Source organism: Scaptodrosophila lebanonensis, unplaced genomic scaffold (assembly GCF_003285725.1).
Source record: "Scaptodrosophila lebanonensis strain 11010-0011.00,11010-0021.00 unplaced genomic scaffold, SlebRS2 tig00000092-arrow-pilon, whole genome shotgun sequence".
NCBI lineage: Eukaryota > Metazoa > Arthropoda > Insecta > Diptera > Drosophilidae > Scaptodrosophila > Scaptodrosophila lebanonensis.
Window position 1 is genome coordinate 2,424,429 of NW_022060566.1, and position 12,938 is coordinate 2,437,366.

At 39.6% G+C, this 12,938-nt stretch overlaps 4 protein-coding genes across 5 annotated transcripts; 1 reads left to right on the forward strand and 3 right to left on the reverse strand.

The window, feature by feature from the left end:
* Positions 1-292: 292 nt before the first annotated feature.
* LOC115627426 (ADP,ATP carrier protein) lies at positions 293-7,819 on the reverse strand. Its single transcript, XM_030523099.1, has 4 exons — positions 7,679-7,819; positions 1,547-1,847; positions 1,342-1,469; positions 293-1,278 (listed from the first exon to the last, which is right to left on the reverse strand). Exons 2-4 carry the CDS (start codon positions 1,841-1,843, stop codon positions 804-806), a joined length of 900 nt encoding a protein of 299 aa, XP_030378959.1. The 5' UTR covers positions 1,844-1,847; positions 7,679-7,819; the 3' UTR covers positions 293-803.
* Positions 7,820-8,041: 222 nt separating this feature from the next.
* Positions 8,042-8,635, forward strand: LOC115627207 (translation machinery-associated protein 7 homolog). 2 transcript variants are annotated; one of them, XM_030522825.1, is made up of 2 exons: positions 8,042-8,156; positions 8,238-8,631. In XM_030522825.1, the coding sequence occupies exon 2, from the start codon at positions 8,253-8,255 to the stop codon at positions 8,445-8,447; it is 195 nt and encodes a 64-aa protein (XP_030378685.1). In that variant the 5' UTR covers positions 8,042-8,156; positions 8,238-8,252; the 3' UTR covers positions 8,448-8,631. The 2 variants fall into 2 exon arrangements, with proteins under 2 accessions (XP_030378685.1, XP_030378686.1); XM_030522826.1 differs by having other exon boundaries at positions 8,148-8,176; positions 8,238-8,635.
* A 59-nt stretch (positions 8,636-8,694) lies between these two features.
* On the reverse strand, positions 8,695-10,298 carry LOC115627208 (ribokinase-like). The gene is made up of 2 exons (XM_030522827.1): positions 10,181-10,298; positions 8,695-10,127 (listed from the first exon to the last, which is right to left on the reverse strand). Exons 1-2 carry the CDS (start codon positions 10,234-10,236, stop codon positions 8,801-8,803), a joined length of 1,383 nt encoding a protein of 460 aa, XP_030378687.1. The 5' UTR covers positions 10,237-10,298; the 3' UTR covers positions 8,695-8,800.
* Positions 10,299-11,353: 1,055 nt separating this feature from the next.
* On the reverse strand, positions 11,354-12,739 carry LOC115627273 (ribokinase-like). The gene is made up of 3 exons (XM_030522903.1): positions 12,467-12,739; positions 11,858-12,406; positions 11,354-11,799 (listed from the first exon to the last, which is right to left on the reverse strand). The coding sequence occupies exons 1-3, from the start codon at positions 12,538-12,540 to the stop codon at positions 11,493-11,495; spliced, it is 930 nt and encodes a 309-aa protein (XP_030378763.1). The 5' UTR covers positions 12,541-12,739; the 3' UTR covers positions 11,354-11,492.
* Between the last annotated feature and the right edge of the window lie 199 nt (positions 12,740-12,938).

The following is a 12,938-nucleotide window of genomic DNA, read 5'->3' on the forward strand; positions in this document are numbered from 1 at the left end:
GGGGGAATATGGGCACAAAGTTTGGTTATAATATTCTGATATCTCTGCGAACACAGAGATGGCTGTTGATATATCGTCATACTGATAGATAAATAAATAAGTATACTTTGTGGGGCCTTCTGCCACGCCTCCTTCTGTGTGAGGCATATATTCACACTAAACTAGCGTACCCTGTGGGTTCAGCTATAAAACAGACTTCCGAGCCCCCATCTTTTGTATTTTGCAAAGCAATTTGGATGAGAAAACCATTTTGGGGCAGTGCAATGAAAACACAATTTTTTTTTTTTTTTACTATTTTTATCAATTTTTAACCAACCGCAGTTGAGTTTTATTTATCAGGGTGAACATGTAGTACTAATCGATTCTGTGTATTTGCCCTTTCAACGCTATCCATTGGATTGTCGTTGTCCAATATGTGTATTTATCGTCGTTCCATCCAGCACACAACATCCATTAATACTTCTTCTTCGGAAAGCAGAGGTCCAAGTTCTTTTTGCTGTTGGGTTAAGTTTTGGCATAGTGTTGTCGTAATAGTTGTTGTTGTTCTTGATGCTATCTGGCCAGTGTTTGTTTTTCAAATTGCCCATACTGCTGCTTACTTTGCAATTACAATTAAATTATGCTCCTGTTTTCATATACATATATATGCACATATATATATATATAATAATAATATAATTCCATATTTTTTATATTGGGTTATTGTTGACGTTGTTATTCAAACATTTGTTGTTGTTGATTTCTAATATAATTAGCTGGTAGTGTTTTGTTGTTGTTTGTTTTGAATAATTTAATAAATTAATTTACAAGACCTTCTTGATTTCATCGTACAACACAAGCACGAAAGCACCGCCAGTACCTCTGAGAACGTTGGAGAAGGCGCCCTTGAAGAAGGCACCAGTACCTTCCTGCTTGGCGATGGTGGCCCAGCAGTGCACTGTGTTCTTATAGATGATTTCGGTGGCTTTGCGGCCAGACTGCATCATCATGCGACGACGAACAGTATCGAATGGATAGGACACAATACCAGCGACAGTTGTAACAACCTGAGCAATGGCCCAGCTGATGTAGATGGGTGTGTTCTTGGGATCGGGCAACATGCCGCGGGCGGTATCATAGAAGCCGAAGTATGCAGCACGGTAGATGATGATACCCTGCACGGAGACACCGAAACCACGGTACAAACCAACGAGGCCGTCACTCTTGAAGATTTTAGTCAGACAGTTGCCCAGACCGGTGAATTCACGTTGGCCACCCTTGCCAGTATCAGCAGCCAAGCTAAAAAATGCGAGTATATGTATTGAAATATGTTATATTTTGATTGCCCAGCCATAAACTTACCGAGTACGAGCAAAGTCCAATGGGTAGACAAAGCACAGAGAGGTAGCACCGGCAGCGCCACCAGAGGCCAAGTTACCCATGAAGTAACGCCAGAACTGGGTGTTCTTATCAACACCACCCAAGAAAACCTACAAATTCAAATGTAAATGAGCAAAAATTCTAACGAACATTTAATTCTACTTTGTCTGTATGAATGAAGACTTACTTGCTTGTACTTATCCTTGAAGGCGAAGTTCAAAGCCTGAGTTGGGAAATATCTAATAACGTTGGCCAGGTTACCACGCCAGTATGAAGCAAAACCTTGTTCTCTTGGAATGCGGACAAAGCAATCAACCATACCCTTGTATTGCTTATCGGGGCTGATTTGTTTCGAGATGTGCTGAACCTGCAGCAGCAGTTTCACACGCTCGATGGGTGCGACGGCAGTCTTTGAGACAGCTGCGGAGATACCACCGGCAGCGAAGTCCTTGACGAATCCCATAGCATCGAAATCTTTGCCCATTTTGCTGTAAACACACACATATGCGACAAATGCCGATATTAAATATATTTCTTTCCGCCAACGCCATCGTCATGATTGGTTGCATTCATCATGGGTTTTTTTCTTTTCTTTTTCGTTGTGTTTTCTACTGCTGATTGTTGATTGATGTTGATTGAGTATGACATGATTTATGGCATGCAATTGCAGTTTTGACTTGATTTCTGCGATTCGCAATGAGTACATTCCCAGTAATCGATGAGTGTTCTTGAGTTGTTATCGACAGTTATGATATCCTCCGATATATTCAAATTCACTTTTACATAAATTACAGTTAGAAATAATAGCCAACACCACTAGTGCACGAAGCAAATGAAAATACGTATGTAATATGTATAAAATGAATGAACATGCAAATCACCACTATGATAAATAAAAAATTGCACATTTGAACAGCACAGATTTATCGCTGCAAAAGCAATCGATTGTGTTGCAGTCAAAATGTCATGCGTTAATCGATTGCTCAAGTGAAAGCAAAAATAATAAACAAAATTTAAAAAATAATAATACGCACATTAACAATATAAAATGAAAATACTTATACACTATAAATAAATTATAAATATGTACATTGTTTACATATACTCGTACATGTATGACTGCGTAATTCTTAATTAAAACCGGCTTCGGTCCGCCGGCATTGCAAATGAGAGGGTTATTTTCCAATAGCGGGCTTAATCGCAGCTCAAACTGGTTAGTAACTACTTAAATAAACATTTAGAGTGGAAACACCGATTGACACATTTTGAAGTGGAAATTATATTGTTACATTTTGTTTATACCTTTTAATTTTTTGTGATTACTACCAAAAAAGAAAGCAATGTTAGTAGAGAGAGACCAAAAATCCGGCAGCAGTACATTAAATATACAACTACATTCATACATGTATGATGATGTCGGAGAGCCACCCGCAGACGATGGATGAGTGCAAAAAACCCGTTACGTGGCAAAAAGTTATTTACAATTGTTGTAAAACTTAGCCTATGCTATGTACTAGTATATGTTTGTATGTGCACATGTAGTTCTGCTTATGTGCATTTGTATTGTATGATTATCTCATTTTTGTTGTTGTTCGTTTAGTGAAATTTGTAAAGCTCTGACAATTCACAATTATGCAATAATTTGTTTGTGTAATACATGCATTTCGCCTGGTCTTTCACTTTCCCAATTAAAACCGTTTCAATGTCAGACAATAAGTAAAATCATCAGCAACACCGTTATATAGTAGATACATATGTATGTAAAACAAAGCGTCACATTTAAATGCCAATTGGAGTAAATGAGATGGCTAGTCACCATCAGTATAATTCTCGGCGGCAGATGACTGCCAAATTGAGAAGCATTTCGTTTCAATTCTTATTGTTAAATTTAGAATTCAATCGAAAATTTGCTCATACATTTGTATGATTTTTTTTTTTACATAACAGTGCAAGAGCGAATTCATGCTATGAGAGCCAAGGCGAAAAAGAGAGTAGGTGCGAGCACATGACCCTGCCGCTGTTGTGGGTCTGTGTGGGTGGCTATGCTCTGCTATGAAAACAGCCGTAACAGTTCTTTTAGTCTGTTATCTAATCGCACGGGGATTTCGTGTTGCTTTTTATCTCAGATGAAAAAAGAGCACGCGCGCCCGTGACGTAACACTAGCACTATTGTCTTGGATATGTTCGCTCAGCTGACTAATTTGATAAAAAAAAAAATTAAAATAAATAGTGTTGGGTAGTTGCACGTGGCTCCGAAACTATTTATTGAAATTAGCACTCTGATAAGTTGCTGGCTTGGCTTTTGTTATTATCGATTGCATAACCAATTAGCTTTAAATAAACAAGCCAAAAAAAAATGTAGTTTTATCTCTTCTTCGTTTTTAATTGTATTCACAATTTGCATTTTGTGTTGCCAAAAGCTTGCGTTTATGTAAGAATATTAAACAAATTTCCCAATTCCAGAACACCGCCGTTACGTTGAACAAGAAAAAATAATAGCTTAAATCAAATGAAGAAATGAATAAGCCAAATCACACGCGCTTTGCTTCCACAATTATTATTATGCAGACACTTAATGCTGTATGTTGTTTGTACTGATCGTGAAACTAATTTACGCAATCCATTCGCAATACGTACTATTTGTTTGTGTTTTATATCACAGCACAAAACCGAAAAAAAAATTGATTTATCCTTATTCCTTTCAAAAACAAAGGTCTGCACCGGACGGCAATTCAATTGCTTGTGAACGGCTCAAACAGCAAAAGCGCCGAGCAAGCCTGTCGCGGCAGTCGACGGCAGCTGCGACGCCGGCGCCCGCCTCAAGTTCATACATATATGCATATATACTTGTATTTGCTCTCATTCACGAGCAACAGTTGAGATTGAGAGTGGCGCTCACTGTCCTAACGGTAAGAAAGAGGTTGGCGGCAAATACAGTTGTTGCCAACAGAAATTTTGGAGTATGGCGTTTACACTTAACACGTGTGCACATACACACACAAACACACAAGAAACATACGCACCGATCGCGAGAAACTGCTACGTTATCAGCTGGTAGAATACATTCATAGATATACAAATGTATATACATGTGTATGTACATTTTTCAATGCCAGACTCATTGCATAACAATTTCTGCCAAGTGATAAGAGTTCAGACAAAGATTGAGGGCTGTGTCGGGGCACAAAAAGAAAAAAGGGGTAAACTTCGGCGCTACTACTATGAAAAGGAAATTCGCAGATATAAAACTTTTAAATATGGTTGATATGTTGACATATGCCTGTATGTAAATATATGTATACAAAATGTACAAGTAATTGTTTTTCATTTACCCCGTTCGAGGTTTTTTTATCTGTGATCTTTGAGAAATACTTGCCAAAAATTTTGTTTGTACTCAGCAGCAACGCACTTAATATTTGTATATGTACATATCTGTATATACTTATATGTGCGTAGCACACAATGACATCTTTATGCAAAGTATGTATGTGAGTGTGTATGTATATACGTATTAAGTTGGCAATGCGCCGAAGGCGTCATAGATGCCGCAGTCGACGTCAGCGTCGACGTTCATAAGTCACATGCCAGCCAACTTGTGCGAAGTTTGACGCCCACCGCTCTCGCGAAAGCTAGTTTTATTCACCAGTTCTCTCTCTCTCTCTCTCTTCCTAATTGACTTGCTCAGTGTTGCCAGCTAAGCCAGTACTACTTTATCGCCATCATTGCAGATTGCGGGAAAATTGTAAAATTACATTCTAACAAAGCCGTTTAGCTTGAAATATTGGAATGGAACCGAATTTTCTACTCTCAATGAAATGGAAGAACTTTCAAAGTTCAAGAATGATGCTAATAATAAATACGTTTTTACCACCATTATCATTTATTTAACTTGTCTAGCTCGCAAAGGCCAGATTTATTTAACATTTTTCTCAGTAGTTTTTTTTTTATTTTACATGCGGAAGAGACCAAAGGCCTCCAAAAATGCGTGCAGCGATTAGATAAAGTAGCATTATATTTTATGTAATACGGTGACGCCGTTCGCTTTACGGTTTTTTAAAACAAGACAACACCGGTGTGGTAATTACATAAAGACCAGAAAAGCAAAAACGGCCAAAACTAATGCCACGATCAAACGCAGTCGAGCAGCAGTTGGCACCGTGCCACAATGTCATGCACGGAGTTGCGCTGCAAAGTCAATTGCATCTAATTTTAAACTCACTCTAAATGAGGCCAAGAGCTGTGGCAGAAGTAAATCAGTTTAATAGGTTAAAAAGTGTGCCCGCGAAAGCCGGCAGTTTTTTTTTTTTTTTTTTGCGCACATAAGTATAAATGCGGGTTTTTTGTGTGTGAGTATGAATCGGCCGTTGCTATGCCATGTCGGCACAAAAATTGATCGCATTAACAGAAAACATTTCTGGCTATCAGGCATATCAGATATAATAATCATTTTAACGAGCTTATCGGTTTTGTTTATTCTATGGATACGATTTCAATGAGTAACTAAACAAAAGGGGATAATATTGCAATTGATTTGCTTATCCGAGGCATATAATTTCAGTTGACAATGGAGGGAAAAGATAAAGTACTGAAGAGGTGGTTGCTAACCGATCCAGTTAATGAAATTCAAACCCATAGACAGACAGTAGACAACAACATATACAATCGAGTCGAGTCTCAGAGACGCACGCGCCCGACTCTTATGTATACCCTGTAGCCGGTTCAGAAATATCAATATTTAAATTATTTAATAGTAAAATGCTTATAAACATTTTGTTTGCAGTTTACACTTAAATACACAACAACAGTGCATGGACAGGCTAAAAACTAGAGTTGCGCTATTTAGAAAAACTTGACTATGATTAAAAAGAAACGACTTTTGAAAGTAATCAGTAATACATAAAATCGTCATTTTCTACCAAGTTTTGTGGATCTACTTCTTCCACTTTAGGATTTCGGACTTAATTTGAACTCTTTAATTATGCTGATTAAGAAGATATATACTTTGGGGGGGGGGGGGGGGGGTTCTGTTGGTTGTTACAAAATAAAAGCGATTTCATAATACCCTTCTTGATGGCTATCTACTTACATTTTAAATATACATGCATACTAAATACATACATAGACGAGCAAAACGCCGCAAAAGGCCAGGTAAAAGGGCAAAATATAAATACATACATATACATGTATATATGTACACGTTAAAACCCCACGATGCTACTGCTGACGTCACATCAGCGGCAGCAGAACCAGTTTTGTTAGGCCATGTAGACCGAAGAAGAAAGCAGGTAGAAGCAGCAAATATTGTGCTGGTATTTCAATTACAAAACCAATTTTTAAAAACGATGGCTTAAAAGTTGGACAAAAGGTGGTAAAAGAAATTGCAAAAACAGGCTGGCAAAATGTCCAAAACACACGAACAGAGAATCAGACAAACGGCAGACAAGGCTGCGCGTGTTAATGGCCGGCCACACATCCACACATATACGTATATACAAATACGAGAGAATGAGAAAGCGCAAAGAGCACATGGAATTGTAATACGGCGAATGTGTGAGTTTATGTCTGTCTGTATGAATGTAACAGCTTTTATAACAAGCAATTGTTCTCACAGTATTTGTCCATAGGAATAAAATAATAAATGTATATTTCAATTAAGTTTAATGGAAGCAACAGAATCTTAACTGGAAGAGCAGCCGTGAACAGCTTGCGATAAATTACCGCCGTTGTGCCTTACATGTGAGCGTATGGCTGGCTATGTGTGTGTGTGTGTGCCAACATGCTTGTGTGGCACCGTTTCTTGCTTACTTTTCACTTTTTGTGCAAAAATTTCTAGGTTAGAACTCGTGTGCGCGTTTCAGAGAAAAATGCATTGCAAGGGTACAATAGCTAAAAGGAGGACACAGGTCTACATTGAGACTTTTATAGCCGCTGACTAATTCTTTTTGTATGCGCATCCACACGGTGCAATTGATTTGCAAATTCTATTCTTCCTTTTTTGTGGTTATGTAAGACCGTTGTGGGCAGCTCTTTTTAAAATGTCGCGTTTAAGTGCAATCAATAAAATCAACAATAAAAAACAGACTTGATAACGCACTTACACATTACAAACTTTAGTTCATACATATGTATATAATTGCAATTTCTTTCCCAACACAAAGCAAAAAATTAGCACATTACATAACTAAAATCTAGTGCAAGGTGAACATGAAAAAAAAATCAATGACAATATGAATTCGTAATCAGCACTAAAAATTTCACAGACTGCAATAGCGCACAGTAATTGAGTTTATAAAAAATATTTGAAAAAATATCACAATACCTTCAGTTATTAAACTTCTTACAAAAGTCACAGAATAAAAACTTCTTTTGCAGAATTAAAATTTCCCACTAGGCGTTGAGTTAGCCGCGTGCTCACTTGACGAACGCGATTCGTGAAGTGGTCGGATATAGACATGCACAAAAATTACATCGATATGTCTGACACATCTACTGCCACACAATTTATCGATCATTTGCAATGCGACTATGATATCTTTGATTTAAAGAAAATTACATTTCAACAATCTCTACAGTATATTGTATACAAAATTGTCTGTTTATGTTAATGTAGATTTAGAAAAGATAATGCCATTAGCTAGGCCTGCGACATGCCATAAAATTCGAAGTACTAATCGAATAGTATTGAAACGTAGTAAGCTACAATATCTACAATCTCTAATTCAAAACACTGTCGCTTTTAAGTTATCGAATACTGTAATGTCGATAACTGAATGTAGTAGGGACGTCTGAAGAAAAACGTGAGTGCGCCTGCAAAAACGTAAAACAACTTTTTTTTTTTTTATTTTTAACATAATTCTACATTTGTGGCGGCTTTGCAGGGTTACATTGCAAGCATGACTGGACGTGAAGGAGGGAAGAAGAAGCCATTGAAGGCGCCAAAGAAAGACTCCAAGGAGCTCGACGACGACGACATGGCTTTCAAGCAAAAACAAAAGGAACAGCAAAAGTTGCTGGAGGCAGCTAAGCAGAATGCTGCTAAGAAGGGTCCACTCGTCGGCGGTGGCATTAAAAAGTCGGGCAAGAAATAAGAGTTGTTAGCACCAACTCGTAGATCGACTAATTTCTTTTTGCTCGCATTTATGCCGTGTATATTTTTAGATTCTTATATGCCAACACACACACACACATACATACAATTATAAAATTTTCGTTTTTGTACAATGACCACAAATTAGTCGTTTAGCATTAAAACATATAATTAAACTAAACATTCATACTTCAATGTTTTATAATCTGCTGGAGTGAGGGAGTTCCAACCTACAGTTGGCCTTTAAGTGCTTTAAAAGTCTTGCAATTAAAATGCAATTTTATTGCCAGTCTTGGTTCGGCTAGTTAAATTTATAAACAATAATTTAAACTGTTACTTTTGTATATTTGTTTCCTATCTAGATCTGCTAGCCCTTGGTGTGCTGTTCTTTTTATTCTTTTCAGTAGTTGGTGCGCTGTTACGGCTCCCCTTTTGTTTTCCAGCTGAGGCTGTGCTGTTCCTTATACTGTTCCGTGGAGTGGTGTTGCTCTTATTTTGTTCGACGGGTTTTGTAACGCTCTGTCGCGGCGTAGTTGGTTTCGGCGGATCAGCGGGCTTCGCTTCGCTCTCCGGTTTCGTTTCGGCGGGCTTCGCTTCGCTCTCCGGCTGCGTTTCGGCGGGCTTCACCTCTTCAGACTTTACCTCCGCCTCCGGGGGTGCAGCAGGAGCAGGATCAGCAGCGGTGGCGGCGGCAGCAGCTTCAACAACAGGAGCAGCAGCAGCACCTTTCTCCTCGCCTTCATTCGCATTTGGCGGTGGCTCTTCTGCTGTCTCCGGTACTTCAAAGAACTCGGGGCGCTCCATGCATAAGTTATTGTGTGCCTTCTCCTCGCCTGGAAAGCTCGGCTGTGTGCCGCGATGCTGAATGGAGTGGGCGGCGACTGAGTTTGCCGCATAAATGTGACGTTCCCTTGGCAGATTCGGGAAGCGGGCCAAATGATAGGCCAGCGCGCCTATAAAAGCATCGCCCGCCCCTGAAGTGTCCACCACATGATCGACTGGCTCCGCAGGCACATGCAGGCAGCGCTCCTTGTTATCCTTGGACATATAGACCGCACCTTGGGCACCCAATGTTATGATCACACTATTGGCGCCCTTATCGATCAGGTCGATGGCCGCAGCTCTCGCATCTTGAAGGGTCTTGATTTCGTCGCGATCTGTTAGCTGTGCCGCTTCCACCTCGTTCACGCAAAAAATGGACGGAGAGCTGAATATTTCGGGCGGCATTTCTTTCAGCACCGGCGCCGCATTGACTATGGAGATGCCCTTGAAGAGGCGCAGAGCACAGAGCGTCGCATTCACGTTCGTCTCCAGCTGGCAGAGCAACACCTTTGAATTCTGAATTAATTTTTTCGCCCGGGTAATGGCCTTGCCATCCATACAGGCGTTTGCACCGGCCACAATGATTATATTGTTCTCACCATCATCAGACACGGCGATTTGTGCGAGGCCAGTGGGCTGATCCTTTATCTGTTCCACATGTTCGACTATAATGCCATTCTTATCCAAATACGTCAAATAATCATCGCCCGTCGCATCTTGCCCCACCTTGGCTACTAGAGCAGTCTTCGCACCCAGCTTGGCCGCCGCCAGGCACTGGTTGGCACCCTTCCCCCCGAAACAGGTCTCGAAATGAGTTCCGGCAACCGTTTCCCCTGGCCGGGGCAGGTTTGGCACGTAGCTGCAATGCAATTGGTTGGGAATTTGCGATGATAAAGGACTCCAGACACTTACGTGATGTAATCAACGTTCGCCGAGCCTATAACGATCACATCCGCCCACTTAGCCATTGCTGGAGTGTGAAAATAATTTGTAAACCGGAATCTGGAATCTGTATTTTCAAAACTACATATTTTTTCTTTAAATTATAAATCATTTGCTTGAAATTAAAAACGAATATTCATTTCTTATTGTCATCTGGATTACGGATGTTTGGTGAATTGTGTTCCCCTGTCCGAATTCCCGCGGCGAAATTTTACCATTGTGAATGCTATTTAATTGATGGTATAATGGGAAAAATTATTTATCTGCATTTGAGACGAAAATTCACTAAAAATAGTTGGGATTCTAGAGATTCTATGGCAATATTTCCAACAACTTTTTGTGCTGGCACATTTGGAATCGGGTTACCTAATGACATGGTGGGTCTAGTAATTAGGGAATTGTATGTTTTGACTCAGTAAGTGGAATTTTGAAGTTAAATTACCTTTAAAAAGAAATCGCAATTAAGCCCAAAAAGTAACAAACAATGAAAGAAACTACTGCAGAGTTAATAAAAAAGGGCTTAAATAAATAAAAAAAATTTTTATTATATATGCAGGAAATTGAAATTGGAGTGTTTTGTAATTTTGGCGCAAAAAAACTTAAGCCTTATCCCAAAACAACATGCAATTAATCCCTTTTTTGGGGAAATTACCACGGAATTTGTTGGAAAACAAATAAATGTTATGCAAAAGGCTTAAATTTTTAAGTATTTCGTTAAAATAGCAGAACTATTAATAAATAAAATATAGAAAATATTTTATGATTGAACACAAAATAGTGCATTATTTTTACTTTTTATATACCAAGAGAGCAAAAAAGCACAAATCAATTAACAATGAGATTTTCTTTGTATGTAAAACTCGATGGACTAGACGTCAAAGCTTATGTTGCTTTGTAGTTTTTTGAAGACGCAGACAAAGAGTATAATAAAATTTCCAAATATTGTAAATTGTTTCATTCTTTAATTTTATACATTTAATAACATTTAATAGAGTTTCCAAATTCGTTGTTTTCAAAGCTCGCCACTTTCATATCTTTCCAAAGTTCATATCAATTTTTTTGAACGATCGACTTTAGTCTTAGTACCGTTAGCAAGATAACAAAAAGAAAAGTTGTAAGTTCTGTACTAAGTACCCAAAAGCGTTTTATTATTAGTTTTATTTATTTTGTTGCGCTTTTAAGTGCGTAACTTTAACGACATTTGCCAGACCTTTACAATTTGTTTTAAGAAAAGCTGCATCTGCATGCAATAAGCAATTGGGCCGTTCAATATGTAGAGTTTCTAGGCATAGGGAAAGCTCGCCTGGGTACCTGGCAGCTGTACGGATTTTGAAGCAACGGCACAGGCGGCTGCAATATGCGCTGTAAGGGCATGTTCCGGAAACCGTGCCAAATTGTGCGCCAAAGCACCGATAAATGCATCGCCAGCGCCTGTTGTGTCCACCACTTTATCCACAACTGGTGCCGGCACGTGTTCGCAAAGAGTTGGACTCTTTCTTGTGGCGCACACAGCTCCTAGTTTTCCGAGCGTTATTATCACCGTATTGGCGCCTAATTCGATGAGACGACTGACGGCCGTCTTGGCCTCACTGCAGAGTGAAAAGAAATGGTAGGGATATAAATACTCATTTATATTTACTTTCTCACCACACACTGCTGATTTCGGCGACACCCGTCATTAAGGCAGCCTCACTTTCATTGACACAAAGAATGCTGGCCAGTTGGAGCAGCTCTGGAGGCGTTTGTTCCAATGCTGGAGCAGCATTCACTATGGATGTGCCCTTGCAAAGGCGTAGGGCAGCAAGTGTGGCCGCTAAGGGCGTCTCCAGCTGACAAACGAGGACCTTTGCTTGAGCCAGTAGGGGTTGGGCGCGTGTGGCATCATCGGCACTTAGGGAATTATTGGCGCCAACCACAATAATAATATTATTTTCACCACCATCTGACACTGCTATTTGCGCCACACCAGTGGTCTGGCCCGATAGCTGATCCACGTGCTGGACATTGATGCCTTCGGCTCGCAATTGACGCAGATAGTCGGCACCAAAGCTATCATCGCCTAGTTTGGCCACCAAAGCAGCCTTGGAACCCAGTCTGGCGGCCGCTACACATTGGTTGGCACCCTTGCCGCCATAACCGGTCTGAAAGTTATGACCGTGCAGGGTTTCACCCGCCTTCGGTAGGCGTGGTGTATAGCTTTAACAGTGAAGGATAGAATTAGTTGGCACTGGTGGAGGACGGTGCTAGGTTACTTACCAAACGAAATCTATTATGGCCGAGCCGAAAACCAAAACATCGATTCCACCGCTGTCACCACTATCATTGCCCATTTTACAAATGTTCCGGTTAGCTAAGTTATTGGCAAATTTGTAGTTAAATGTTTTTGCAACAGTGCGCTTATCTTTGGCAAGTGTTTCAGCTTAAATGATCTGCGATATTGCAGCTTATCAATGTTTTCATTCATTTTTCCCTCAACGCCCTGCTAGGAAATACTCCAGCTTCTGGGTTATTTATAATAAGTGTGTATGTATGTACCTGTACGTGTGCCATTGTATACATATATATATAATTATGTAAATATATACATATTTAAAGTTGTGTGTAAGTTGCATTTTAATTTTGCTCAGTCTGGCAGCACTACAATTAACAACGGCTTCTTAGCGATGTGCAAAAATGGATGAGAGGAATAGCGCATATGTATATATTTAGAGTTGTGTGACTGTTGCAT